Raw genomic sequence first — 27535 nt, 5'->3', positions numbered from 1 at the left:
GCTGCTGTTGCTTTTGGTGTCATATCAAACAAATTGTTGCCATAACCAATCTTGAGGACCTTTCCCCCTGTATTTTCTTCTAAAAATGTTTTAAGGTTCCAGGTCTTATATTCAGGTTTCTAATCTACTTTGAGTTGATCTTTGTGTATAAAGTAAGGAGCTAGTTTCAGTCTTTTGCATGTGAGTATCCAGTATTCTCAACACCATTTTTTGAAGACACTATCCTTTATCTCACTGTCTATTCTTGTCACGCTTGTCAGATATTAGTTGATCATACACATATGAGTTTATTTCTTGGCCCTCTACTTGATTCCACTAGTTTATATGTCTGTTTTTATGCAAGTGCCATAAGTTTTAACTTCTATAGCTTTGTAATATACTTTGAAATCAGGAAGTATAGGGTGTCTAGCTTTGTTCTTTCTTGAGATTGCTTTAGCTATTCTGGGTCTTTCCATAAGAGTTTTAAGATTATTTTTTCTATTTCTGTGAAGATTGTCATTGGTATTTTGATAAGAATTGCATTGAATCTGTAAATTGCTTTGAGTAGTATGACATTTTAATAATATTAATTCTTCTTATCCATGAGCACAAATATTTTGCTGTTTATTTTTGTCTTCTTTAATTTCTTTCATGAATTTTGTAGTTTTTCAGTATATAGATCTTTCGCCTCCTTGGTGAAATGTATTCACAAGTATTTTATTATTTTTGATGCTATTATAAACGGACTTTTTTTTTTTTTTTTTTTTTTTTTTTTTTTTTTTTTTGAGACAGAGTCTCGCTGTGTCTCCCAGGCTGGAGTACAATGTCGTGATCTCAGCTCACTGCAACCTCTGCCTCCCAGGTTCAAGCAATTCTCCTGCCTCAGCCTCCCAAGTAGCTGGGATTACAGGCACCCGCCACAATGCCCGGCTAATGTTTTGTATTTTTAGTAGAGACGGGGTTTTGCCATATTGACCAGGCTGGTCTCGAACTCCTGACCTCAGGTGATCCACCTGCCTCAGCCTCCCAAAGAACTGGAATTACAGGTGAGAGCCACCATGCCCGGCCTATACATTGATTTTTAAAGATAGTTCATTGTTAATTTATAGAAATACAACTGATTTTTAATGTTGATTTTGTATCCAGCAACTTGACTGCATTTATTTATTAATTCTAACATTTTTTAAATGAAGTTTTTAGGATTTTCGATGTATAAGATAGTGTCATCTGTAAACAGAGGCAATTTTACTTCTTTCTTTCCTATTAGGCTCCTTTTATTAATTTATTTTTCCCTAATTTCACTGGCAAGCATTTCCAGTGCCATACTGAATAGAAGTGGTGAGGGTGGACATTCTTGTTTTGTTCCTTATTTTAAAGGAAAAGCTTTCAGCTTTTCAACATTGAGCATAATGTTAGCTGTGGACTTTATTATGACCATGTATAGCCTTCATTATGTTAAGGTACATTTCTTCTATATCTAATTTGCTGAGAGTTTTATCATGAAAGGATGATGAATTTCATCAAATGTTTTTTCTGCATCTACTGAGATGATTGTATGGTTTTTGTCCTTGATTATGTTAATATGGTGTATTATATTTATTGGTTTGCAAATGTTGAACTATCCTTTCATTCCAGGTATAAATTCCACTGATTGTGGTGTATGTTCCTTTTAATGTGCTGTTAAATTTGGTTTGCTAAAATTTTGTTAAGGACTTGTGCATCTATGTTTATCAGATATATTGGCCTGTAATTTTCTTTTCTTGTAATGTCCTTATCTGGCTTTGGTATTAGAGTAATGCTGGCCTTGCACAATGAGTTTGAATTATGCTTTCCTCTTCAATTTTTTGGTTTGAGCAGGATTGATATTAACCTTCTTTAAATGTTTAGCAGAATTCACCAGTGAAAGCATTTGGTCATGGGCATGTTTTTTCAGAGCTTTTTTGATTACTGATTTAATCACCTTACTTGTTAATGATATGTTTATATTTTCTATTTCTTCATGACTCAATCTCAATAGATCATATGTTTCTAGGAATTTATCCATTTCTCTTATCTACCCCAGTTTGTTGGTATTTAATTATAGATAATAGGCTCTCATGATCTTTTTTATTTCTGTGGCATCATTTGTAATGTCTCCTTTTAACTATAATTTTATTTATTGGAGTTCTTTTTTCTTGGTTTGTCTAGCTAAGGGTTTGTCAATTTTTAATTTTTTTCAAAAAACCCCTCAGTTTTATTACCTTTTCTTTTCTATTGTTTTTCTATTTTCCATTTAATTTATTCTGCTCTAATCTTTTTTTTTTTTTTTTTTTTTGGGACGGAGTCTCGCTCTGTCGCCCAGGCTGGAGTGCAGTGGCGCGATCTCCGCTCACTGCATGCTCCGCCTCCCGGGTTCATGCCATTCTCCTGCCTAAGCCTCCCGAGCAGCTGGGACTACAGGCGCCTGCCACCATGCCCGAATTTTTTGTATTTTTAGTAGAGACGGAGTTTCACCATGTTAGCCAGGATGGTCTCGATCTCCTGACCTCGTGATCTGCCCGCCTTGGCCTCCTAAAGTGCTGGGATTACAGGTGTGAGCCACTGCGCCTGGCCTGTTCTTCTTTTCTAGTTCTTTAAGGTATAAAGTTAGGTTGTTGATTTGAATTTTTATTTTCTTAATGTAGGTGTTTATAAACTTTCCTCTTAGAACTGCTTTTGTTGTATCCCATAAGTTTTGGTATGTTGTGTTTTCATTTTTGTTTGTCTCAGATATTTTTTGAATTCGCTTTTGATTTCTTCTTTGACCCACTGGTTGTTCAGTTTAATTTCCACATATTTGTGAATTTTCTGAAATTCCTTGTTATTGTTTCTAGTTTTGTGTCATTGTTATTGGAAAAGATACTTGAAATAATTTCCGTCTTCTTAAATTTGTTAAGACTTGTTTTGTGGCCTAACATATGATCTATCTTGGAGAATGTTCCATGTGCTCTGGAGAAGAATTTGTATTCTGCTGCTGTTAGATGGAATGTCCTGTATATGTCTGTTAGGTTCATTCGGTTTATAATGTTTTTCAAGTCTTATATTTCTGCATTGATTTTTTTTTTCTGGGGGACGTGGCCATTAGTAAGAGTGGGTATTAAAGTCTCTTACTAATTTTGTATTGCTGTTTATTTCTCCTTTCAGTTATGTTAATATTTGATTTATATATTTATGTGCTCTGATGTTTGGTGCATATTTATAGTAGTATCATTATATAATGGCATTCTTCTATCTTGTTACAATTTTGACTTAAGTCCATTTTATCTGACATATATGTATATATATAAATATATACATATACATATATAAATATATACATATATATAAATATATACATATACATATATAAATATATACATATACATATATAAATATATACATATACATATATATAAATATATACATATACATATATAAATATATACATATACATATATAAATATATACATATACATATATATAAATATATACATATACATATATATATAAAATATGTGTCTGCGTGTGTGTCTGTGTAAGCATGGCCACCCTTGTTCTTTTTTGGTCATCTTGTGCATTAGAATTTCTTTTTCCATCTCTTTCCTTTCAGCCTGTGTGTCCTTAAAGCTAACATGAATCTCTTTTAGGCAGCAAGTCATTGGATCTTGCTTTCTTATATATATTATCCACTCTGTCTTTAGTTTGGAAAATTTAATCTGTTTACATTTAATATAATTATTGATAGGTAAGTACTTGCTATTGTCATTTTAATTGTTTTATGACTTTTATAGTTTTTTCTTTCCTTCTTTCTCACCTGCCATCTTCCTTTGTGATTTGATTACTTTTTGTGGTAGTATGATTGATTCCTTTCTCTTAATGTTTTGCGTATCTAATACAGGTTTTTCCTTTGTAGTTACAATGAGGCTTACATAAAATATCTTATAATATCCTATTTTATGCTGATAACAACTTAATTTTGGGGGGATTAATTTTTTTTGAGGGTTTCAACCTATTTGGGACATTTTTGAGACAGTCTTACTCTGTTGCCTAGGCTGGAGTGCAGTGGCACAGTCTCAGCTAACTGCAACCTCTGCCTCCTAGGTTTAAGCAATTCTCATGCCTCAGCCTCCCAAGTACGTGGGACTATAGGTGTGTGCCACCACAACTGGTAAATTTTTTGTATTTTTAGTAGAGACAGGGTTTTGCCATATTAGCCAGGCTGGTCTTGAACTCCTGGCCTCAAGTAGTCTGCCTGCCTTGGACTCCCAAAGTGCTGAGATTATAGGCATGAGTCACTGTGCCTGGCCTTCAGCTTAATTTTGATTGCGTAAAAAGCATTATACCTTTACTTCTTCCCCTCATTGATATTTTAGGTTATTGATATTAAGATTCACATATTTTTATATTGTATATCTAATAAGAAATTATTATACAGTTATTTTTAATATACGTAAAACATTTTTATACCAGAGTTGAAAATCATTTATATACCACATTTAGAATATTACAGAATTCTGACTCTGATTATATATTTTCCTTTACTGATGAATTTTACACATTAATGGGTTTTACGTTGTTAATTAACACATTTTCATTTCAACTTGAAGAACTCCCTTTTGCATTTCTTGTAAGGCAGATCTAGTGGTGAACTTCCTCAGCTTTTGTTTGGGAAAGTCTTTATCTCTCTTTTATCTCTGAAGGACAACTGAGTTTTTTATTCTTGTTTGGCAGTTTCTGTGGTTTGAATGTCCCCTCCAAAACTCCTAATGAAATTTAATTGCCACTGTAACAGTATTAAGAGGTGGGGCTTTTAAGAGGTGATTGGGCCATAAGTGCTCTGCCCTCATGAATGGATTAATATCATTATCGTGGGAGTTGGGTAGTTTTTGTGGGAGTGGGCTCTTGACAAAAGGGTGAAGTTCAGCCCTTGTATTCTCTTTGTCTTGTGTGTTTGCTTCTGCTTTTCACCATCTTCCATGAGATGACATTCACCAAATGCTGGTGCCATGCTCTGAGGACTTCCCAGCCTCCAGAATCATGAGCCAAATAAACTTCAGTTATATATAATTTAGCCAGTCTGTCATATTCTCTTATAGCAACAGAAAACAGACTAAGACAGTTTTTTTTTCTTTCAGTATCTTGAATATATCATCCTTTCTTAGCCAGATTTCTCCTAAGAAATTTGCTGATTGTCTCTTAGATACTCCCCTGTATGTAATGAGTAGCTTTTCTCTTGTTACTCTCAATATTTTCTCTTTATCTTTGACTTTTGATAATTTAATTATAATGTGTCTTGGTGTAGACCCTTTTGGGTTCAACCTATTTGGGAAATTTTTAGTGTCACAAATTTTGATGCCCACTTCTCTCTCAAAATTTGGGAGTTTCCATTTTTTCCTCTCCTCTCCTCTCCTCTCCTCTCCTTTGTGACAGGGTCTTGCTCTGTCACTCAGGCTGGAGTGCAGTGGAAGATCCTGGCTCACTGCAGCCTCTACCTCCTGGGCTGAAGTGATTCTCCCACCTCAGCTTCCTGAGTAACTAGGACTACACGTGTGTGCCACCAACCTGCTTAAATTTTTATTTTTTGGAGAGATGTGGTCTCAATATTATTCTCAGACTGGTTTTGAACTCCTGGACACAAGTGATCCTCCAACCTTGGTCTCCCAAAGTGCTGGGATTATAGGTATGAGCCACTGGCCCTGGCTGTCATTATTTCTACAAATAAGCTTTTTATCTCTTTCTCACTCTCTTATGTTTCTGGAGAATATTTTTTTGTTTCACTTGATGGTGTCCCATAAGTGCCATATATCTTTTTTCACTCTGCATTCTGTTTTCTTTTTATCCCTTTGACTGGTTAATTTCAAACTGTCTTTGAGTCCACTAATTCTTCCTTTTGCTTGATTGAATCTGCTGTTGAAACTTTCCTAAACTTTTTTCAGTTTAGTTACTGTATTCTTTATCTGCAGGATTTTTAAAAAATGGTTTCTATTTCTTTGTGGAACTAATTTTGTGTATCGTTTTCTTAATTTTGTTTAGTTGTCTATCTGTATTTTCTTGTAGTTCATTGAACTTCTGAATTCTTTGTCAGTTTGTTTATAGATCTCCCATTTCTTTAGAGTCAGTCATTGGAGCTTTATTAGTTTCCTTTGGTGGTATAACATTTTCCTAATACCTCATAATCCTTGTATCTTGCATTTCTTTTTGTGCTTTTGAGGCAGCAGCCACCTCTTCTAGCTTTAACAGGTTCATATCAGTAGAGATAGACCTTCACCAGTCAGTCCAACCTTTGGTTCTAGATGGATTGGCTGTTAGTGTTCATGAATAAGTGTGGCTTGCTGCTCACACTCTCTAGTTGATGCGGCCACTGCCCGTACTCTGAGGTAGAACTGCTGGCTGTGCTCCACGGTCGGGCTGGACCACTGGCTGGGTTCTATGATCAGGATGAGCTGTTGGCTGGGCTCTGCATTCAGGCGGGGCTACTGGCTGGGCTCCTTCATAGGGTGGGGATTTTGACTGACTTTGTGGTCAAGTAGGACCACGGGCTGGACCCCACAATCACCTCTTGTCAGATGTTGTTGCAGCCTGTGCTCCTTGTGGTACTGTTGTTTAGGGTATATAATTGGGCAGGGCTTCAGGCTGGGCTCTGAAATTTTCCCTGGTTGGGTAGGGGCCCATGAAGTGCTCCCTGACTGGGTGTGATGCTGGCTGAATGCCATATTCAGATGGAGCCACAGACTAGGTTTTGTAATTGGTGGTGGTCTCAGGCTGTGCTTAGTAGTTGGGCAGGCCACAGGCTGGGCTCCATGTTTGGGTAGGGACACAGGCTGAACTGTGTGTTTGTGCTGGGTCACTGGCTGGGAACTTGATCCAGGTAGGGCTACTCAGTTTGCTCCATGGTCAGTCAGGGTCACTGTGAACTCCCAGATTGGCTGGGTTTGTAGCCTGTGTCCCACATTTGGGTGTGGTTGCAGGCAGAGCTTCAAGGTTGTGTTGGGTTCTTGATCAGGCTCCTTCGTGAGGCAGGGTAACAGACTATGCTCCACAGTTAGGCAGAGTCACCAGCTTTACTTTCTGCTTGAGTGGGGCCTGGGGCTGGGCTCTGAGTTTGGAAAGGGTCACTGTTTGGACTTCCTGGTCAGGCCAGGCCAGAGGCTGTGCTCTGCAGTTAGGTGTGGTTGCTGGCTGGCCTCCCTATTTGGGCAAAGTCTTAGGCTTGGCCCTGAGGCTGGGCAGAGTTGTTGTGGAGGATCCTTGGTCAGTTGCGGCCAGAGGCTGTGCTCCACAGTTAGGCAGGATTGCTGGCTGGCTTTCCTGTCTCACAAGGAACTTAGGTTGGGCTCTGAGGCTGACCTCCACAGGGAGGCTATACCACTGGTTAAGGATGCAAGCCAGACAGAATCTGCCTACCATACTTCCTGGCCAGACAAATTTGTTGGCTTGGGTCTGCAGGCAGGCAAGCTGCTGGCTGGTCTCCCTGATCGGGTGCCACTGCTAGTAGGAATGTAGTGTCACTGCCAAGATCCATGCAGTGATTGCTGAAGTCTTGACCACTTCTTTGCTTCTAGGTGACCCCAGGTGGTTTAGTCCTGCCGATGCCCTCAATGTTCTCTGTGACATGGGACAGAGCTGGACCTCCTAGGATGCGCTTTGGAACGCTGTTTGAAGCTGGTTATCTACTTTGGCTCTCTTTTTCCCGTTGAAGAGATCATCGGCCCAGGGGAACTCCATTCATGTTGTGGTGGCGCCTGGGGGAGGGGTGATGCTGTCAAAGTAAAACTCTTACGCTTACCCTCTAATGAAGGGTGAAACACCAAGCTTGGTGTTTTCAGGATAAGGGGCATGGTCAGTGAGTCGGAAGCTTAGACAACCAAGATAAAGGAGATATAACATGAAGCTTGGAAGATAAGTAGATGTCACATAACATAGCATCTAAGGACATGGTAAGAAGACAGCAATGACAAAACCTAATATAGTGTGCGCAGTAACCTTCTCTACTGAAAAGCCAATTAAGAATACCTCAATATTCCACATGACTGTTATCTAGGACACTGACTCCATGGGTGCCTTGAGTAGAATCAAGGTTGAGCTTCAGAAAGAACTGAAATAGAAATGAAATCTACCTTCAGTACTTCAAACCATTCATATATCCCTGGAAAATACATCATCAAGTCAGCCCTACCAATCCACCCACCAAGGACAGTAAATCCGTAATGGTCATGAAATCATCCAGAGTCTTCCCTGCTTCATTCCACTTTATCTATCTGCTCCCCAGCCCACCCTGATTGTGCTAATTGACACGTTCGGTGTGAATACCCAGCTTTGACAACAGGACCTCCTAAAGACTGTTCTCAATCATCTGGACCTGTCTGCTTCTAGCCCTTTTTTTTTCTGAGAGACCCTAGTGCTAAAATTCTATAAGTTACCCCTTAACAGGACCAGTATAACTTAGTAAAATGCAGATGCCTTTAACAATATGGTACATATACTCTCACACCCGAACCACCATCAATGGGATCTCCTCTATCCTGTATGTCAGATAAAACATTCTGCTGCCCTACCACCCATGGGTGACTTACCTGTCAGGGTCCAAAGCCATTGAACCCCTCCCAGGTGTTGGGCAGAAGGGCACCCAGAGTAACCTGAAAAGGCATCACTTTCCCACTCTGACTCTTGTCCTCCTTCCTTAAATCCCCAGGAAACTGTTGGATCCAGAGCCATCATTTCTGAAAGAGTGCCGGAGGAGAGGGGACAACCTGTATGTGGTGACAGAGGCTGTTGAACTGATCAACAATACTGTGCTGTACGATAGCAGTAGTGTGAATATTTTAGGGAAAATTGCTCTTTGGATTACCTATGGCAAGGTATAAAGTTGTCCTGAAGTGGGATTGAAATTCAAAAAATACAGCCAGTCCTGGCAGCCAAGCTTCATTTCCTAGGGGGCTCTGGACTCTATTTCCAGGGATTACAAGGGATGGAGTCATTATTTCCCACTTCTTACATGTCAATGTATCCTGACTTCTGATCTGAGAGTATATTCTAATATCCTCCGTTACAGTGTTTTACTATACGGGGTCATACAGTATTGACAAAATCAGAAATATATTTAATTATTTAGTATTGTGTTTTGCTTTGGGTAAATGATAAATTCTGCAGAATTCAAATGAGTGGCCACTGTGTTATATACAGTCTAGTTTTATGGCTGGAAGAAATGAGGGACCACTAACACCAAACCCCGGTTGTTAAAGTACTTTAAACTCTAAGGTAACCTGATAAGAAATATTTCAAGGAGTGAGATCAGAGTATCTTCAAGCACATGTGACTGATATGAGTCATTCACAGTAACCAAGTATAATATTTTTTAATATAAATAAATTCATGTATCAACTATTCAGATTAAGTATGGGTCAAGGGCTTATAAAGTTTATATGTGTTATAATGTGCTTTTACAATATGTCTGTATAATTTGTCTTTACTTAAGAGCTTTAAAAACTAAAGAAGAAACCCGATATGTGTACTAAGTTTCCTGATGCCAATGAGTTACTGCTAAAAAGTGGACAAATGGTAACAGACCCTGGAAAGGAGGAATAGTAGACCCCCACCTGCAGCAGGGAAGAAAGTCTAGAAACAAGAACCCCAAAAGGTTCAGGAATCGGAGGCACTAGCTACCTCTGAAGATAGGGGGTAGGTGGGGCTGAAAGTAAGAATATCGACTGGAAATCTTTTTAATTTTTAAAAAAATGTTTGTGGGTATATAGTAGATGTATACATTCATGGGGTACATGAGATATTTTGATACAGCCATACAATGTGTAATAATCACTTCAGGGAATTTTTATAAGGAACACTCAGAGCCCAAATCCCTTCCCACCTCTGCATAGCCAGGCACCTACCCTCACCCACTCTGGCAGAAGACCTTCTGGAAAACTTATTCCCTGTGGGTTCTAGATTTAGGGAGACTAGTTACAGTGAAGGGTGGGAGTGAGAAGCCATAATGGAAAAGGAAAATAAGTGCAAGTCCTCATTGAGAGTGGGGACATTGAGCCCCTTTCCCCATTCAGCTCCAGGCATCACGTCTCTACCCTTTCTACCCCTACAACACACAGCCTAGGCAGGAGATTGAAGAATTATTTCCTAAGAAAATTAACCAGTACAAAAGAAATAACTAAAAAAACCCCAACAACTGGAGACTCCAAAGAGATAGTTTAATCCCTGCCTGGTTGCCCCAAAGTGAAACATCTACTCAACATGCCCTGCCTATGCACATTTAACAGCTTTCATGCTTCACTCGTTAACAAAACAGAAAAAAAAATCACAGACACTTGAGGAAAGCCTAAAACCCAAAACAAAAACACTTTGAAATTAGGAAATTAGAGGAAACAAAAACAACATAGGAAGGTAAGAAATACTTGATCCTCTTTAAGAGATAATATTTTATTTTCATGAAAGAATAATGCTTTGCAAAAAGGGTATTTATAGCTCTTAGAAATTAAAAATAGAGTAGTAGAAATTTATTATTCTTTTTCTTAAATAGAAGAGTCAAAAAGCAAAATCGAAGAAATTTCCAGGAAAAAGTAAGCAAAAAGACAGGAGAATATTCATTAAAAAAATTTGGAGGCTAGGCACAGTGGCTCATGCCTGTAATCCTAGCACTTTGGGAGTCTCATGCAGGTGGATTGCTTGAGCTCAGGAGTTCAAAACCAGCCTGGGCAACATAGTGAGACTTTGTCTCTACAAAATATAAACAAAAAATTAGCCAGGTGCGGTGGTGCATGCCTGTAGTTCCAGCTACTTGGGAGGCTGAGGTGGGAGAATTGCTTGAGCCTGGGAAGTTGTGGCTGTTGTGAGCCATGATTGTGCCACTGCATTCCAGCCTGGGTGACAGAATGAGACACTGTCTCAATTAAAACAAAACAAAACTTGAGGATCAGTTGAGGAGATTTAACTACTCCTGAATAATACGAGTTCCAGAAGGGGAGAACAAAGACATAATGCAATGTGGAAAATCTTTCAGGAGGAAATACAAGAAAGATTCTGAGACCCAAAGAATGTGTTTCCAGAATGAAAGTGTCCACTGAAGGCATGGTTTCTTGAGTCAACATAGATCCACCCCATAAAACATAACTGTGAATTTTCAGAACACTTACCTCAAAAAGACAACCATAAATATTTCTAAAAGGGAAATGAAGTCATATTCCAGAGAATTCCAGCCAAGAATTCTATGGCCAGTCAAAATATCAATCAAGTGTGAGAGGTACAATAAAAATGTCTTTAGATGTACAAGGTCTCAAAAAAAACGTGTCCCCCATCTCCTCTGGAGAGAATGAGTAAAGAGACGGACAAGGCAAAGGGACATCAGGTTAACTGATAAAGGAAAGATCGGGAGTGGGGAAAAGCAGTTTTCCCCAAGCATAAACAGTGAATATTAACTTAAACATTGGGATGTTAATATTTTAGGAAGATGGGAGAAGGGAAATAAGGAATGATGAAAGAGAAGGAAAACAAATTCAACATAATCAAAAAGAGAGAATAAATAGTTAAATCTGGAAAGAAATAAAAACATTGCAATATCAACATGAAATTGAAAAATGGGAAGATGAGCACAGGATGAAATAAGGAAGAAAGAGCAGTGATTGGAAATCAGAAGTCAGCAGTAGGGAGGATGAGAGCAGGGAATGCTGGTGTTTTTCCTAATGAGCTTTCTAGAGCCATCTGACCTTTAAAATTACATACATTTAATACCGTATTGTCTGGTTTCTCTCCCCAGGGTCAAGGCCAAGGAGAGAGTCTCAGAGTGAAGAAGAAGGCGCTGACTCTGCAGAAAGGCATGGTGATGGCTTATAAGAGAAAGCAGCTGGTTATCAAGGAGAAAGGTGGGAGCAGCAGAGCTCAGCAAGGCAGATGGCAGTGGAGGGGGTGTCTGCTTCTCCTAAGAGAGAAATGAGAGGAAAATAACCATAGTATGCAACCTTTGCTGCTCTGCCGATATCCAAGGAGAAGCATGCACATTTCTTACTGTCCAGGGCACACACCCATCTCACCACACAGAGGCACCTCCAAGCATGGCCTGGGTGAAATGCTGCTATTGACAGATACAGACAGTCTCGTACATGGAAAATAATCCAACTTGTTCATCTTGGAGTGTTGTTAGCATTGGGCAAATTCCAACCCTAATCCTGACCATCCTTATTCATTTAAGTACCCTCAGCAACTCATCAGCCACAGAGGCTTACCCAAGGTTACCCATAACCCCACATTAAGGTCCTATGAGGTAACTACATCACAATCACAAACAAAACTGCAGACACGATGTCCTAAGAACATAAGCCCGAATTTTATCTACATCTTTCCCTCTTTCATCAGCCTCAAAATGCACAGTTCCTGACCACACACACTTTGGGTTTAGACTCCATGTGGGCAGAAGCATCTGTGTCAGTTGCATACCTAGGTGTGACGGGGAGTGCTGGGAACACAACTGGCTCTCAGAGTCCTTGTTTTCTCCCTTCCCAAATGCTGAGTCCCAGCTAGAGCTCATTCTAATACAGATTGAGCTCAGCTCCTCCTTCTCCCACACTCACTCTCACACTCTACTGCCTATAGTATCCTCACTGCAACATGGTCACGGGAGTATCCTGATGTCAGTTACCTCCCTTCAGTGACCATAGACAGAATGAGGCTGAACTGTCTCCAGTCTTTCAGTTAGAGGACTCTGGCTTCTGGAAAGACCGACCATATCCAAAGCAGCTCTCTAATGAGGAGAAGGGGTGAGAATGGGATTCCCACTCTCAGGAGAGGTCAGAGAGTCCTGCTGAGGGCACCAGGAGATGGTGGCACTATCAAAAGTCATGGTGAATGATAAGATGATTTTAACATAGAAGGAAAAGAAAAGGAGCTCTAGTTTCAAAATATCATCATCATCAACAACAAACAAAAAATGATGTGGTCAGATAAAAGAAGACCCTACAGAAGATGATGTGGTAGTATCCAGATAGAATCAGGTCAATATTCATTGGTGACTGAAGCCAGGTGGATTCTTTGGAGAATAAACTACAGTGGTTGAAGTGTGAATGCAAAGAGGGGAAGTGAGGACCCAGTGTGTAGCTGATTCTTGAAGGAAGTTGGCTGTGAGGGGAAAACAGGTGGGAGGAGGTGATAACTAAAGGAGGACACTTAGCTTTGGGAAGGGGGTTTATGAGATGGTGAAGACCTGAGCCTGTTGTCAAGCTAGGGGAAAGATCCTGATGAACTGGAGAGGGTGAAGATGAATTGATGTCAGTTACATTGCTGGGCATGTATCTCTACTCCTTGCATCAGCTAGGGAGAGAAGATCTCATCTCCATTTTACAGTGAGGCTTCTGACATAGAGGAGCGCCACTCTCCCCGCTAGTAGTCAGAACATGACTTGCAGTCACTGCTGTGAGGTTAGCTTTTCCTCTAACTTCATTCAGTTCACACTTTTCAACCCTTATACAGCTTTTTGTCTTCTTCATAGGCTCTTTCCCCTGTTGAACACTTACACTCTAGTGTTAGGTGAATTTCAGACCTCAGCATATTTCTCTACACGGAATGTGAAATCATCCAAGAAGATGCCAAATTGAGAGTGGTAAGTAAGGCAGATCAGTAAGAAAAGGGCAGCAAGAGGCAATCCTACCTAGTGAAGGTCAAAGGGAGCTGAGTTCCTTTACTCTATCAAGGTAATTTCCAAATGTTGGATGGCAAAGTGATTACCTAAATTGCTTATTTAAATGCAGGTTCCAGGGCACCTTTCAAAGTGATTCAGAAGGCACAGAGTGAGGCCAGTGGTCAGATTTAACAGGCATCCCAGTGGTTTTGATATAAGGGGTTCCCTGGTCTAGGTTCAGGCTATGGGAAAGACTCAGGCAGGAATAACCTCAACTCTCCTAATGGAAGTTCTTCTTTTCCATTCAGCCATTCTCATCTCAGATGATGATGAACAGAGAACCTTTCAAGATGGTGAGTTCCAAAGCCTGGTCTTTTTATTTTTTTATTTTTATGAGTACATAGGAGGTATATATATTTATAAGGTACATGAGATTTTTTTTTTTTTTTTGAGATGGAGTCTCGCTGTCGTCCAGGCTGGAGTGCAGTGGCCCGATCTCGGCTCACTGCAGGCTCCACCCCCTGGGGTTCAAGCCATTCTCCTGCCTCAGCCTCCCGAGTAGCTGGGACTACAGGCGCCCGCCACCTCGCCCGGCTATTTTTTTGTATTTTTAGTAGAGATGGGGTTTCACTGTGTTAGCCAGGATGGTCTCGATCTCCTGACCTCGTGATCCGCCCGCCTCGGCCTCCCAAAGTGCGGGGATTACAGGCGTGAGCCACCGCGCCCGGCCGAGATGTTTTGATACAGGCATGCAATGTGTAATAATCACATAATGGAAAATGGAGTATTCATCTTCTCAAGCATTTATCCTTCATGTTCTAAGCAATCCAGTTATACTCTTTTAGTTTTTAAAAAGTGTACAATTAAATTATTTTGACTGTAGTCACCCTGTTGTGCTATCAAATGCTAGGTATTATTCATTCTTTCTAGCTTTTTAAAATGTGCCCATTAACCATCCCTACCTCTCCCCCAGGCCCCCCACCACCCTTCCCAGTCTCAGGTAGCATCCTTCTATCTCTATGTGTTCAGCTGTTTTGATTTTTACATCCCACAAGTAAGTGAAAACATAAGATGTTTGTCTTTCTATTCCTGACTTATTTCACTTAACATAATGAACTCCAGTTTCATGAATGTTTTTGCAAATAATAGGATCTCATTCCTTTTTTTAACGGGTGAATAGTATACCATTGTGTATATGTTTGATATTTTCTTTATACATTCCTCTGTTGATGGACATTTAGTTTGCTTCCAAATCTTGACTATTGTGAACAGTGTTGCAATGTTCGTTCTTAAATCTCTCTTTGGTATACTGATTGCCTGCCTTTTGGTGTATATACCCAGCAGTGAGATTGCTGGATCATATGGTAACTCTAGTTTTCGTTTTTTGAGGAAGGTCCAAACTGTTCTCCAGAGTGATTGTACTAATTTACATTCCCATCAATGGCATATGAGAGTCTCCTTTTCTCTGCATCCTCCCCAGCATGTGTTATTGCCTGTCTTGGATATAAGCCATTTTAACAGGGGTGAGATAATATCTCATTGTAGTTTTGATTTGCATTTCTCAGAAGATCAGTGAAGTTGAGCACATTTTCATATGTCTGTTTGCTATTTGTATGTCTTCTTTTGAGAAATGTCTACTCACATCTTTTGCCCATTTTCAATTAGATTATTAGATTTATTTCTATATAGTCATTTGAGCTTCTTAAATATTCTGGTTATTAATCCCTTCTCAGATGGGTAGTTTGCAAATATTTTCTCAGATTCTGTGGGTTGTGTCTTCACTTTGTTGATTGTTTCCTTTCCTGTGAAGAAGCTTTTTAACTTGATGCGATCCCATTTGTCTATTTTTGCTTTAGTTGCCAGTGCTTGTGGAGTATTTACTCAAGAAATCTTTGCCTAGACCATTGTCCTGAAGAGTTTTCTTAATGTTTTATTTTAGTAGTTTCATAGTTTGAGGCCTTAGATTTAAGTCTTTAAATGATTTTGATTTGATTTTTGTATATGGTAAGAGATAGGGGTCTAGTTTTATTCTCCTGGATATGGATATCCAGTTTTCCCAGCACCATTTATTGAAGAGACTGTCCTTTCTCCATTGTATGTGCTTGGCAACTTTGTCAAAGATGATTCGCTGCAGGTACATAGATTTGTTTCTAGGTTCTCTATTTTGTTCCATTGGTTATGGTTCTGTTTTTATGGCAGTATCATGTTGTTTTGGTTACTATAGCTCTGCAGTTTAATTTGGAGTCAGGTAATGTGATTCTTCTGGTTTTGTTCTTTTCGCTGAGGATAGCTTTGGTTATTCTGGGTCTTTTGTGCTTCCATATGAATTTTAGAATTTTTTTTTCTTACTGTGAAGAATGTCATTGGTGTTTTGATAGGGATTGCATTGAATCTGTAGATTGCTTTGGGGAGTATAGACATTTTAACAATTTTATTTATTCCCATCCATGAACATGGAATATCTTTTCACTTTTTTGGTGTCTTCTTCAATTTCTTTCATCAATGTTTTATAGTTTTTATTGTAGAGACCTTTCACTTCTTTGGTTAAGTTAATTCCTAGATGTTTTATTTTATCCGTATTGTCAATGAGATTAATTTTTAAATTTCTATTTTAGAGTGTTCACTGTTGGCATATAGAAATGCTACTGATTTTTGTATGTTGAATTTATATTCCTCAACTTTACTGAATTTGTTTATCAGTTCTAATAGTTTTTTTAGTGGAGCCTATAGGTTTTTCCAAATATAAGATCATATCATCTGGGAAAAAGGATGATTTGACTTCTTCCTTTCCAATTTGGATGCCCTTTAGTTCTTTCTCTTGTCTGATTGCTCTAGCTAAGACTTCCAGCACTATGCTAAACAGCAGTAGTGAATGTGGACCTCTTTGTCATGTTCCAGATCTAAGATGAAAGGCTTTCAATTTTTCCCCACTCAGTGTGAAACTAGCTGTGGCTCTGTCATATATGGCTTTTATCATGTTGAGGTATCTTTCTTCTGTACCTGGTTTTTAAAGGGTTTTTATCATGAAGGGATATTTAACTTTATGAAATACCTTTTTAGCATCAATTGAAATGATCATACGGTTTTTGTCCTTCATTCTCTTGATATAATGTATCACATTGATTGATTTGTGTATGTTGAACTATCTTTGCATCCCTGGGATAAATCTTACTTGCTCATAATGAATTCTTTCCTTTTCTTTTCTTTTCTTTTTTTGAGACAGGGTTTTACTTTGTTGCTCAGGCTGTAGTGGTAGTGGCATGAACATAGCTCACTGCAACCTCTGCCTCACATACTCAAATGATCCTCCCACCTCAGCCCCCAAGTAGCTAGGACTACAGGCATGTGTCACCATGCCTGGCTAATTTTTGTATCTTTTTGTAGAGACATGGTCTCACCATGTTGCCCAGGCTGGTCTCAAACTCCTGAGCTCAGGTAATCTAGCCACCTTGGCCTCCCAAAGTGCTGGGATTACAGGTGTGATCATGACACCTGGCTGTAAATGACCTTGTTAATGTTTCATTGAATTCTGTTTGCTAGTATTTTGTTGAAAATTTTTGCATCAATATTCATCGGAGATATTGCCTATAGGGTTTCTTTTTCCTTTTTCTTTTTTTTTGGTTGTATCTTAATTTAGTTTTGGTATCTGGGTAATACTGGCCTCATAGAATAAGTTTTGAAGTATTCTCTCTTCTATTTTTTGGAATAATTTGAGTAGGACTAGTATTCATATTTTGCTTTAAATATTTGGTAGAATTCAGCAGTGAATCCATCAGGTCCTGGGCTTTTCTTTACTGGGAGACTTTTTATTACAGCTTCTATCTCATTACTCATTACTGATCTGTTCAGGTTTTAAATTTCTTCATGGTTTAATCTTGGTAGGTTCTCTATGTCTAGGAATGTATCATTTTTCTCTAGATTTTCCAATTTATTGGCATATGGTTGTTCATAGTAGCCACTAATGATCCTTTAAATTTCTGCTGTATCAGTTGTAATGTCTCCTTTTTCATCTCTGATTTTATTTATTTGCATCCTCTCCATTTTTTTTAATTGTTCTGGCTAAAGTTTTGTCAATTTTGTATATCTTTTGAAAAAGCCAACTTTTTGTTTCATTAATCTAACTTTTTGTTTCATTGATCTTTTGTATTGTTTTCTTCACTTAAATTTCATTTATTTCTACTCTGATCTTTATTATTTCTTTTTTTCTAATTGTGGGTTTGGTTTGATCTTGCTTTTCTAGTTCTTTAAGATGCATCATTAGGTAGTTTTTTATGAAGTTTTTCTTCTTTTTTGATGTAGGCACTTATAGCTATAAATATGCCTCTTTGTACTGCTTTGCTTTGTCCCACAGCTTTTGGTATGTTGTGTTTCCATTCTCATTTGTTTCAAGAAATGTTTCAATTTCCTTATTAATGTTTTCCTTGACCCACTGGTCATTCAGGAGCATATTGTTTAATTTCCATGTATTCATATGGTTTCCAAAATTCCTCTTATTGTTGATTTGTAGTTTTATTCCATTGTGGTCAGAGAAGGTGGCTGATATTATTCCAATATTTTGGAATGTTTTAACGCTTGTTTTATAACCTAACATATGATGTATCATTGAGAATGATCCATGTGCTGAGGAGAAAAAAATGTGTGTTCTGCAGCCTTTAGATGAAATGTTCTCTAAGTATCTATTAGCTCTATTTGCTCTATAGTGCAGAATAAGTCTCATGCTTCTTTCTTGAGTTTCTTTCTGCGAGATCTGTTCAGTGCTGAAAGTAGGGTGTTGAGGTCTCCACCTATTACTGTCTCTTTAGCTCTAATAATCTCTCTTTAGCTCTCTCTGTCTTTAGCGCTAATAATATCTCTCTTTAGCTCTAATAATATTTGCCTTACATATCTGGGTACTGCAGTGTTGAGTGCATATATATTTACCATCATTATATCCTGTTGTTAGATTGACCCCCTTATCTTTATATAATGACCTTTTTTTGTCTCTCCTTACAGTTTTTGTCTTGAAATCTATTTTGTCTGTGTAAATATAGCTATTTCTGCTTTTTTCTTTTTGGTTTCCATTAGCATGGAATATCTTTTTCCAACCCTTTATTTTCAGTCTTTGTGTATCTTTATAGATGAAGTGTGTTTCTTGTAGGTAACAGATCATGGAATCTTGTTTTTTTTGTTAATCCGTTCAGCCACTCTTCATCTTTTGATTGATGAGTTTAGCCCATTTACAATTAATGTTATTGTTGATAAATAGGGATTTAATCCTGCCATTTTGTTATTGTTTTCTGGCCTTCTTTTCTTCCTTTTTGCCTTCCTTTTAGTGAAGATGATTTTCTCTGATGGTGTTTTATTTTTTTGCTTTTTGTTTTCTGTATCCATTGTAAGTCTTTTGATTTGAGGTTACTGTAAGACTTGCAAATACTGTCTCATAACCCATTATTTTAAACTGATGAGAACTTAACATTGATTGCATAAACAAATGAACTAATAAGCAAAAAGAAACCTAATAAAGTAAAAACTCTACACTTTACCTTCCCACTTTCTAACTTCTTGTTGTTTGTCTTTATGTCTTATTGTACTATGTCTTGAAAAGTTGTTGTAGTTATTTTTGATTGATTCATCATTTAGTCTTTCTGCTTAAGAATAGTTTACATGCCATAATTATAGTGTTATAATGTTTATGTTTTTCCATGTGCTTCCTATTAGCAGTGAGTTTTGTATCTTTAGATGATTTCTTCTTGCTCATTAATGTCCTTTTCTTTCAGACTGAAGAACTCCCTTTAACATTTCTTATAAGACAGGTCTGGTGTTGATGAAATTACTCAGCTTTTGTTTGTCTGGAGATGTCTTTATTTCTCCTTCATTCTTGGAGGATATTTTTGCCAGTTATACTCTTCTAGGATAAAAGGTTTTTTTTTCTTCAGCAATTTAAATATGTCATGCCATTCTCTCCTGGCCTGTAAGGTTTCCAGTGAAAAGTCGGCTGCCAGACATATTGCAACTCCATTGTATGCTATTTGTTTCTTTTTCCTTGCTGCTTTAAGATCCTTTCTTTATCCTTGATCTTTGAGAGTTTGATTATGAGACACCTTGAGGTAGTCTGCTTTGGGTTAAATCTGCGTGGTGTTCTATAACTTACTTGTACTTGAATGTTGGTATCTTTCTATAGGTTTGGGAAATTCTTTAATATTATTCGTTTGGATAAACTTTCTTACGCTATCTCTTTCTCTGTGTCCTCTTTAAGGTCAACAACTTTTAGATTTGTCTTTCTGAGGCTATTTTCTAGATCATATGTGTGTGCTTCATTGTTTTTTATTTTTTTTTCTTTTGGTTCCTCTGACCGTATATTTTCAAATAGGCTGTCTTTGTGCTCACTAATACTTCCTTATGCTTGATTGAGTCTATTATTAAGTGACTCTCAGGCATTCTTCAGTATGTCAACTGCATTTTTCAACTCCAGAATTTTGGCTTAATTCTTTTTAATTATTTCAATTTCTTTTTTAAATGTGCCTGATAGAATTCTGAATTTCTTCTCAAGTTATCTTGAATTCCTTTGAGTTTCTTCAGAATGCTATTCTGAATTCTTCATCTGAAAGGTCACATGTCTCTTTTTCTTCCAGGATTTGTCCCTGGTGCCTTGTTTAGTTCATTGGTGAGGTCATGTTTTCCTGGATGATCCTGATTCTTGTAGATGTTTTCTGGTATGTAGGCATTGATGAGTTAGGTATTTATTTTAGTCTTCTCAGGCTTGTTTGTGCCTGTCCTTGAGAAGGCTTTCCAGGTATTCAAAGGGACTTGGTCTTCCTGTTTGATATCTCTGTTGTTGTTGCAGACTTATAGAGGTTCTGCTTTGGTGGTCTTGCATAAGATCCAGAAAAATTACCTGGATTTCCATGCAGAGACTCTTGTTTTTTCCCTTTACTTTCTCCCAAACAAATGGGGTCTCTCTCTCTCTGTACTGAGCCACCTGAAATTGGGAGTGTGGTGATGCAAGCACCCCTGTGGCCACCACCACTGGCACCGCACTGGGTTAGACCTGAAGCCAGCACAGCACTGGGTCTCACCCAAGGCCTGCTGTAACCACTACTTGGCTATACCTGTGTTCACTGAAGGCCCTAGGGCTCTACAATCAGCAGGTGACAAAGCCAGTGAGGTTTTTTCACTTCCCTTCAGAGCAGTGAGTTTTCCTAGGCCTTGGGTGGGTACAGAGATGCTGTTTGGGAGCTAGGGATTGAAGTAAAATATCTTATAAATTTACCTTATGTTCTGCTCTACTGCTGCTAAGCTGTCACTCAAATCACAAGACAAAGTTTTCCCCACTCTTCCCTCCTCTTTCCACAGGTAGAGGAGCTCTCTCTGTGGCCACCATTACCACCGGCCCACGAGGGGTTCTGCCAGGCCACTGCATATGTTTGCTGACAGCGCAAGGGCTCATCAGCCAGCTTGTGGTAAATGGTGTCTGGCCTGGGTCTCACCCTTTAGGGAAGTGGGCTCTCCTGTGGCCCAGGGCAGGTCCAGAAATGCTGTTGAAGACCCTAGGCCTGGTCTTGAGGGCCCCAAGAGCCTGCTTCGTGCATTACACCACTGTGGCTGAACTGGTACCTAAGATGTAAGGCAAAGCCTCCTCTTTACTTTTTCCTCTGCTTTTCTCAAACAGAAGGAGTCTTTCACCATAGCCACCACAGCTGGGAATATGCTGAGTCACACCTTTAGTTAGCACATCTCAGAGCCCAAGGCCCACTACATACCACCTGGGTACTGCTGCAGGTTATTTAGGGCCCAGTGGTTCTGTATTTAGCAGATGATGAATTCTGCCAGGACTGTGTTCTTCCCTTCAAGGCAGTAGGTTCCCTTTTCACCCAGGGGTGTCTAGAGATGTTGTCCAGGAGCTAGGGCTTGGAATGGGGGCCTCACAACTCTACCCAGTCTCCTATCCTACTGTGGCTGAGGTGGTATCCACGATGCGGGACAGAATCCTCTGTACTCTTCACTCTCTTCACTTAAACAAAGGGAATGAGACACTTTCATTTCTGTGAGCTGCACTGCCTGAGATTGGGAGTGGGGTAGCGCAAGCACCTTTTTTTAGTCACCCCAGCTGGTGTCTCTTTAGGTCACATGTCACTCTTGTCCTCTGGCTCTGAGCCTAGCTCAGCATTAGAAATTGCCTAAACATTGCAGTCCTTCTGTCCTAGACTGACCTTTAAGTTTACCTAGGGCTCCAGAGCTCTTTGGCTGGCATTTGCGAGGCTTGCCAAGAAACTTGAGTTCTGAAAGAAGGAATGGGCAATTCCTCTTTGAGTTGGTCTTGTTCAAATGCTCCCTTCGTGCACTGGCACTGATTGAGCCCAGCCTGGCTCTGCTCTCTGCTATGACAAGGCAGTACTGAGTTCAATGTAAAGTTACCCAGTCACTCTGCTCTCCCTCTCTCCCAAGGATACGAAATTTCCGCAATGGTAGGCTACTGTGCTGCGAGGAGTGAGGGGTTGCTACCATCGTTTCATACCATCTCTCCAACCCTCTTCAATGCCTCATCCAATGATATGAAGTTAAAACCAGGTACTGTGATTGCTCACCTGATTTTTACTTCTATGTTGGTGCTTTTCTTTGTGCAGATAGTTGTTAAAATTTGGTGTTTATGTGGGGTGTATGAACCATGTAGGCTTCTATTGCACCATCTTGCTCATCCTCCTCTGGCAGTGTTTTTTTGCCTAGAACTTAGGCACTGCTGATCCCTGACCCCCTTTGGATTCCCACAAGAGCCCTGCTTGGGCTCAGCCCACACAGACCCACAGAGAACATTCCCCCAGTCATGCTCCTCCATTTCCTGCAACTGTCCCCTTCCTCTGACCCAGCCACTGTCCCCTGGGGCCACAGGGAAACCAGGCTTTCTCCTTTGAACATTGGGATAGGTGTGAGTCTGTTGGGGAAAGAGGCTGCCTGGGGATCCATCTCTCTGGGGAAGTTTTTCAACTGAACTGATGGAACATGTGAGAAATAAGGGGAGGATAGAGGAGTTAGAGGTGAGACCAAGAGGGAAAGAAGTAGAAGAGGAAAAGTAGGGGTAGACTAATGTTTGGTGAGTAAACACTTTTCTTTCTCTTTCCAGAGCTATTTCTGACACAGCAATTTTTGAGCGGGCATTTGCCAAGTGAGTGGAATCTGGCCCTCCCCTTCCAGGACAATCTGCACAACAAAAAACCACCTGATTGCCTTTGGTGCTATTACCCAAAGTCTTGGGGTCTGGCCTCTTGGGAAAAGGGCAGGAACAGATAGAGAAGAGTGGTTCAGGGAAAGAAGGGCAGAAGGTTGGAGAAATCTAGTCTTTGAGCCTCTTTGGTGAGGAATTTCATTTCTTTTTTTAGAATACAAACAAGTTCACATCCTCCCAGTAGGTGAGTGTGAGTTTGCTGGAGGTGGGGGTGGGGATCCCATCCTGCACACATGGGGTAAGTAGGGCAGATTGCCCCTGCCTCGCCTTTGCCACCACCGCCCTAGGGCCTGGCCTTTGGTCATGTGGAATGGGAAGGGTCCAGAAAGCTGAGAACATGGAGGATGAATGGGAATGGGGGCAGGAAGAAGTTGCGTAAGAGGGAGGAGGTGGTAGGAGAGCAGAACCCTCCAAAACATCTGAAAAGCAAATTTGGGGGGATGAGGAAGTGAGATGATGACTTGATTCTCCTTCTAGGAAGAATAGAGGAACCCTTCTGGCAAAGTAAGTATTTATTAAGGGGGAACCTGGGGCTTCTGGGTGGGAGCTGCAAGTCTGAGCACCCAAGTTGGTGGTTTCTATGCAAGTCAGAAACTGAGGTCCACTTCCAAATTTGCACTTTGCTCATGAAACAAACAAACATTTATTGAGGACTTATTGGACAACAAGAATTATTTTGAACCTGAAAGTTATGGCTGTGAACCAAGCAGACAAATTCTTGCCTCTTTGGAGCTTCCAATCCAGTGATCTCTCATCCCAAGCAGATCACCCTGAGGGAGCCAGATGTCTCCTGGGAGAGACAGAGGGCCCCCAACATCCACCCCTTGGTTAATTCTTCATAAACATTGAGGATACTGGCAAAATTGCATGATAATAAGGGTAGCTTATATGTGCCAAGTGCCTTACATACATAAACTCTCTCTCTCTCTCTTGTTTTTTTGAGATGGGGTCTCACTATGTTAACCAGGCTGGTCTTGAATTCCTGGCCTCAAGCAATCCCCCCATGTCAGCCTCCCGAAGTGCTGGGATTACAGGTGTGAGCAATCATGCTTGGCTTACATAAACTCTTTTAATCCTCATAACATCCCATTTAACCAATATGGAAACTGATTCCAGAGCACCTAAGTTTTTCGCCTCTAAGGCCCAATGCTAGATTTTACAGTATTCCTGACATGTCCCAGAAATGACCACTTTGTCATTCTCTTCCATTTGTGATGATGTCTTTTCAGAATCTCAATCTCTGCTCCCAGTACCCTATTTCCCCTTTTCAGAACACTGGATTGTCCATCTTTTTAGCTTCTTATGCCAGCTCTATCCACAAAGCTCAAGCATGCCATTAGCAGAGACAATTTTGGTTAGCAGCTGAAAGGGATAGAGGAGTTTGGTTCATATTCGTGCAAACAGGCTGTCATTCCAAGGATGTTCTAATCAAAGACTTGTCCCCACTTTCTGGTCGGCGTTGATGCCTGAGAGCAGATTTCAAGCATCTACAAGAGGAGGTTTTCCAGAAAATAAAGACACTGGCTCAGCTCTCAAAGGATGTTCAGGATGTCATGTTCTATAGTATCCTGGCCATGCTCAGAGACAGAGGGGCTCTACAGGACCTGATGAACATGGTGAGGGGCTCCACAGTTGCATAGGTCTGGTAAAAGCTGTAAATGCGATTGGTTAGGAGATATGACTCCCAAGTTACATGGAGGAGGAAGAATAAGCAAGATGCCAGGGGAATGAGAAAGACTGGGGACTCTGGTGCCGGGCACAATGGGCCAGGGAAGTGTCGCCCCCACTACTGAGGCTGCTTGGAATCCCCTGGGGGAGGTAGAGAACCCTCATGCCTACTCCTTGGTTATCACCAGTAGACACAGGCAAATTATATAACATTACTGTTATTAGTATTATTATTAACAATAATACCTGTCTTCTATAGCTGGAATTGGACAGCTCAGGTCATTTGGATGGCCCTGGTGGTGCCATCCTAAAGAAACTTCAACAGGATTCAAACCATGCATGGTTTAACCCAAAGGACCCCATTCTTTATCTCCTTGAAGCCATAATGGGTAAGAGTAATTAAAGGGAAGAATGGGAGAATCATAAGATTGGTCCCCAGGACCCGCAAAAAGCTGTGTTAGATGCCGTGTCTCCAAAGCCCTTTGAATGCCATGATCTTTCATCCTTACATCACAGGTCTCTCTAAGGTCAGAGGGCTCACTGTGATAACTTGCCATATGATACAGAATTGGGTTTAAGGCCTAGGGAGTTACCAGTTTATGTTCATCCACAGATCATTGGAGGTGGGTGATTCCAGCTTTCAGCCCCTGAATCCTGTCCTCTGGTCCCTCTTATTTAGCATCCTGGAGACCATTCTGAAGGGCTTCCCAGGGCAGGGAGCTTGACCTTCAAGTCTAATGGGTTTTATTCCTCTGCCTTGGAGTTATTCTCTCAGGGGGTCTCCTGCTTTATGGTGGGAGGAAAAATCTGGATTCTTCACTACTGTCTTTCCCCACATGTCCCCCACCCTCAGTGCTGAGTGACTTCCAACACGATTTGCTGGCCTGTTCCATGGAGAAGAGGATCCTGCTTCAGCAACAGGAGCTGGTGAGAACTTCCCAGGGGCCAGAAGTTCAGGGAAGAGGGTGATGGAACCAGAGATAAGAAGAATGATTCTGAGGAAAGAGAGATGATACAGGTTTTTGCTGGGAGGGGAGTCCAGATCACAGGGTGGCCACTGGGGAATCCTTGGCTGCAGTGTCCTTCTGGAGACCTGGTCCAGTGGGTATAAGCCTCCCTCAGGAGGGTCTTAGTTTCCATGGCAATCCCTGCAGCATTCCCCAACAGGCCTAAAATAGCCATATAGGAGCACAGGACTTTGAGGTCTAAGGGGATATAATATTCCTGCTCTAGTCACACTGTTACCATTTGCTAATTACTCCTGCTCTAGTTACACTGTTATGATTTGCTAATTTCTCTGTTTTTCTCTCTCCAAGTATATGTGTATATAAATACGTACCTTTATATGCATATACTATATACATACATATATGCATATACATTTAGAAATAAAAACACCACTATTCTACAAGGGGAGTTTTATTTTCACCATTTCATAGATGCGGAACCAATGCTCCCTGATTTCCGATAACTTGATCTTTGGATCGTAGGGTATGACCAGCATGTTACTCCTGGTCCTCTGGATCCCAAAGCTCTTGCTCCTTTTATTATCCTGCATGGCCCCTGGATACTGGGGCAGAAGCCTTCTCTTCCTGATCTTAAAGGCTGGTCTGTAGAACCTGATCATCTTTCTTCTAGGTAAGGAGCATCCTGGAGCCAAACTTCAGATACCCCTGGAGCATTCCCTTCACCCTCAAACCTGAGCTCCTCGCCCCACTCCAGAGTGAGGGTTTGGCCATCACCTATGGCCTGCTGGAGGAGTGTGGCCTTAGGATGGAGCTGGATAACCCCAGGTCAACCTGGGATGTAGAAGCAAAGGTGCCCCTGTCTGCCCTCTATGGGACTCTCTCGTTGCTGCAGCAGCTGGCTGAGGCCTAAGCCCTCCCTGATGGGCAGTCAGTCCAGAGATGCTGGCGCTCGCCCAGTCTATGCTGTGAGTGTCCTTATGGGTGCAAGAGATAGGGCTGTGCCTCTCTGCGTTTCCAGGTGGAGTAGAGGCAGTAATGGGTAGAGACTTTAGGAAATGTTTTGGGGTGGTGGAATACTCTATATATTGACAAGAGTTTATATATTGACAAGAGTTTATATATTTGTCAAAACTCTTCAAATAGTATGTTAAAGACGTAAGCGTTTCACTATGTATAAATTTTACTTCAAAATAATAAAAACAAATACTGACTCTAGTTAATGGTGTGCATTTTGAATTGTTTTGGGTGAAGTGTACCGATAACGGTAACTTACATTGAAATGCAACAAAAAGTAAGTTGACTTGATGATAGACAGATAAGTGACCAAGTAAATGTGATAAAGTATTAGTAATTGGGGAATATGGGTGAAGGATATAGAAGAGATTTTTTTTTCCTTGAAACATTTTGTGAGTCCGAAATTGTTTCACATTAGATGTTAGCCCCCACGTGTGTGTGTGTATGTGCATATTCCTCAATTATTAATATTTTGTCACATTTTCTTGGTCATGTATCTGTCTCATTCTGTGCTCTCTGTGTCATTTGCTAATGCCACCTCGCCTCCTAAGCTGAAACCTGGGAGTCCACCTTGACTTCTCTCTTTAATCCCCAGTCAATACAGTCCAGCCGACTCACCATAGCCCTCCTCTTCTCACCTGGATGGCTGGTCTGGTGCTCCCAGCTGGTTGTCCTGCCACCATCTTGTTCTCTTCAAATTTTCCTTGAATCCTGGAGGCTCATATCACAGCAGGCATGGGGAATAATTTAAAAATGCAACCTTTGTATGTCACTCCTCTGCCTAAAATCCTTTAGATGCTCCCTGTCATCTAGAATTATCAACCAAGATTTTAAATATGATGTCTCATCAGAATCACCTTGGCCGACATTTCCACATGACAATAATGAAGTGACTAATCACCACTTCACTCTAGTGTATTCCAGTAATCCCTATTGCTCACATCATGTCTTCACTTTTAAACAGTGTTTACTTTTTTTCTGCTAAAAAAGGCAAGAAAATGAGTTCTTCTCCCATCTTGCTCTTCTGTCATCTCCTATCTCCAATTATTTTATTATTTGTAAATTGCCAAGGAGTGTAACCGTATTCCTCATGGC

The 27535-nt window shown here is 40.3% G+C and overlaps 1 protein-coding gene across 2 annotated transcripts in view; it reads left to right on the top strand.

Annotated features, from left to right (window-relative positions):
- The window catches only part of GSDMC (gasdermin C), a 39553-nt gene extending 12912 nt beyond the window's left edge, over nt 1–26641 (top strand). The window contains exons 4-14 of one of the 2 annotated variants that reach the window (XM_063709494.1): nt 8669–8834; nt 11738–11843; nt 13900–13944; nt 22016–22138; nt 22689–22730; nt 22945–22974; nt 23268–23294; nt 24267–24406; nt 24718–24847; nt 25312–25385; nt 26097–26641. In XM_063709494.1, the coding sequence (XP_063565564.1) occupies nt 8669–8834; nt 11738–11843; nt 13900–13944; nt 22016–22138; nt 22689–22730; nt 22945–22974; nt 23268–23294; nt 24267–24406; nt 24718–24847; nt 25312–25385; nt 26097–26336 (1123 nt within the window). In that variant the 3' untranslated portion in view covers nt 26337–26641. The remainder of the gene's footprint in view (nt 1–8668; nt 8835–11737; nt 11844–13899; nt 13945–22015; nt 22139–22688; nt 22731–22944; nt 22975–23267; nt 23295–24266; nt 24407–24717; nt 24848–25311; nt 25386–26096) is intronic. The other variant, XM_055349224.2, reaches the window with a different exon arrangement.
- Nucleotides 26642–27535: the final 894 nt, after the last annotated feature.

Source organism: Gorilla gorilla, chromosome 7 (genome assembly GCF_029281585.2).
Source record: "Gorilla gorilla gorilla isolate KB3781 chromosome 7, NHGRI_mGorGor1-v2.1_pri, whole genome shotgun sequence".
Taxonomy (NCBI): domain Eukaryota; kingdom Metazoa; phylum Chordata; class Mammalia; order Primates; family Hominidae; genus Gorilla; species Gorilla gorilla.
The sequence above is the reverse complement of the archived record's forward strand: the minus strand, read 5'-3'. Positions and strand labels throughout refer to the sequence as shown.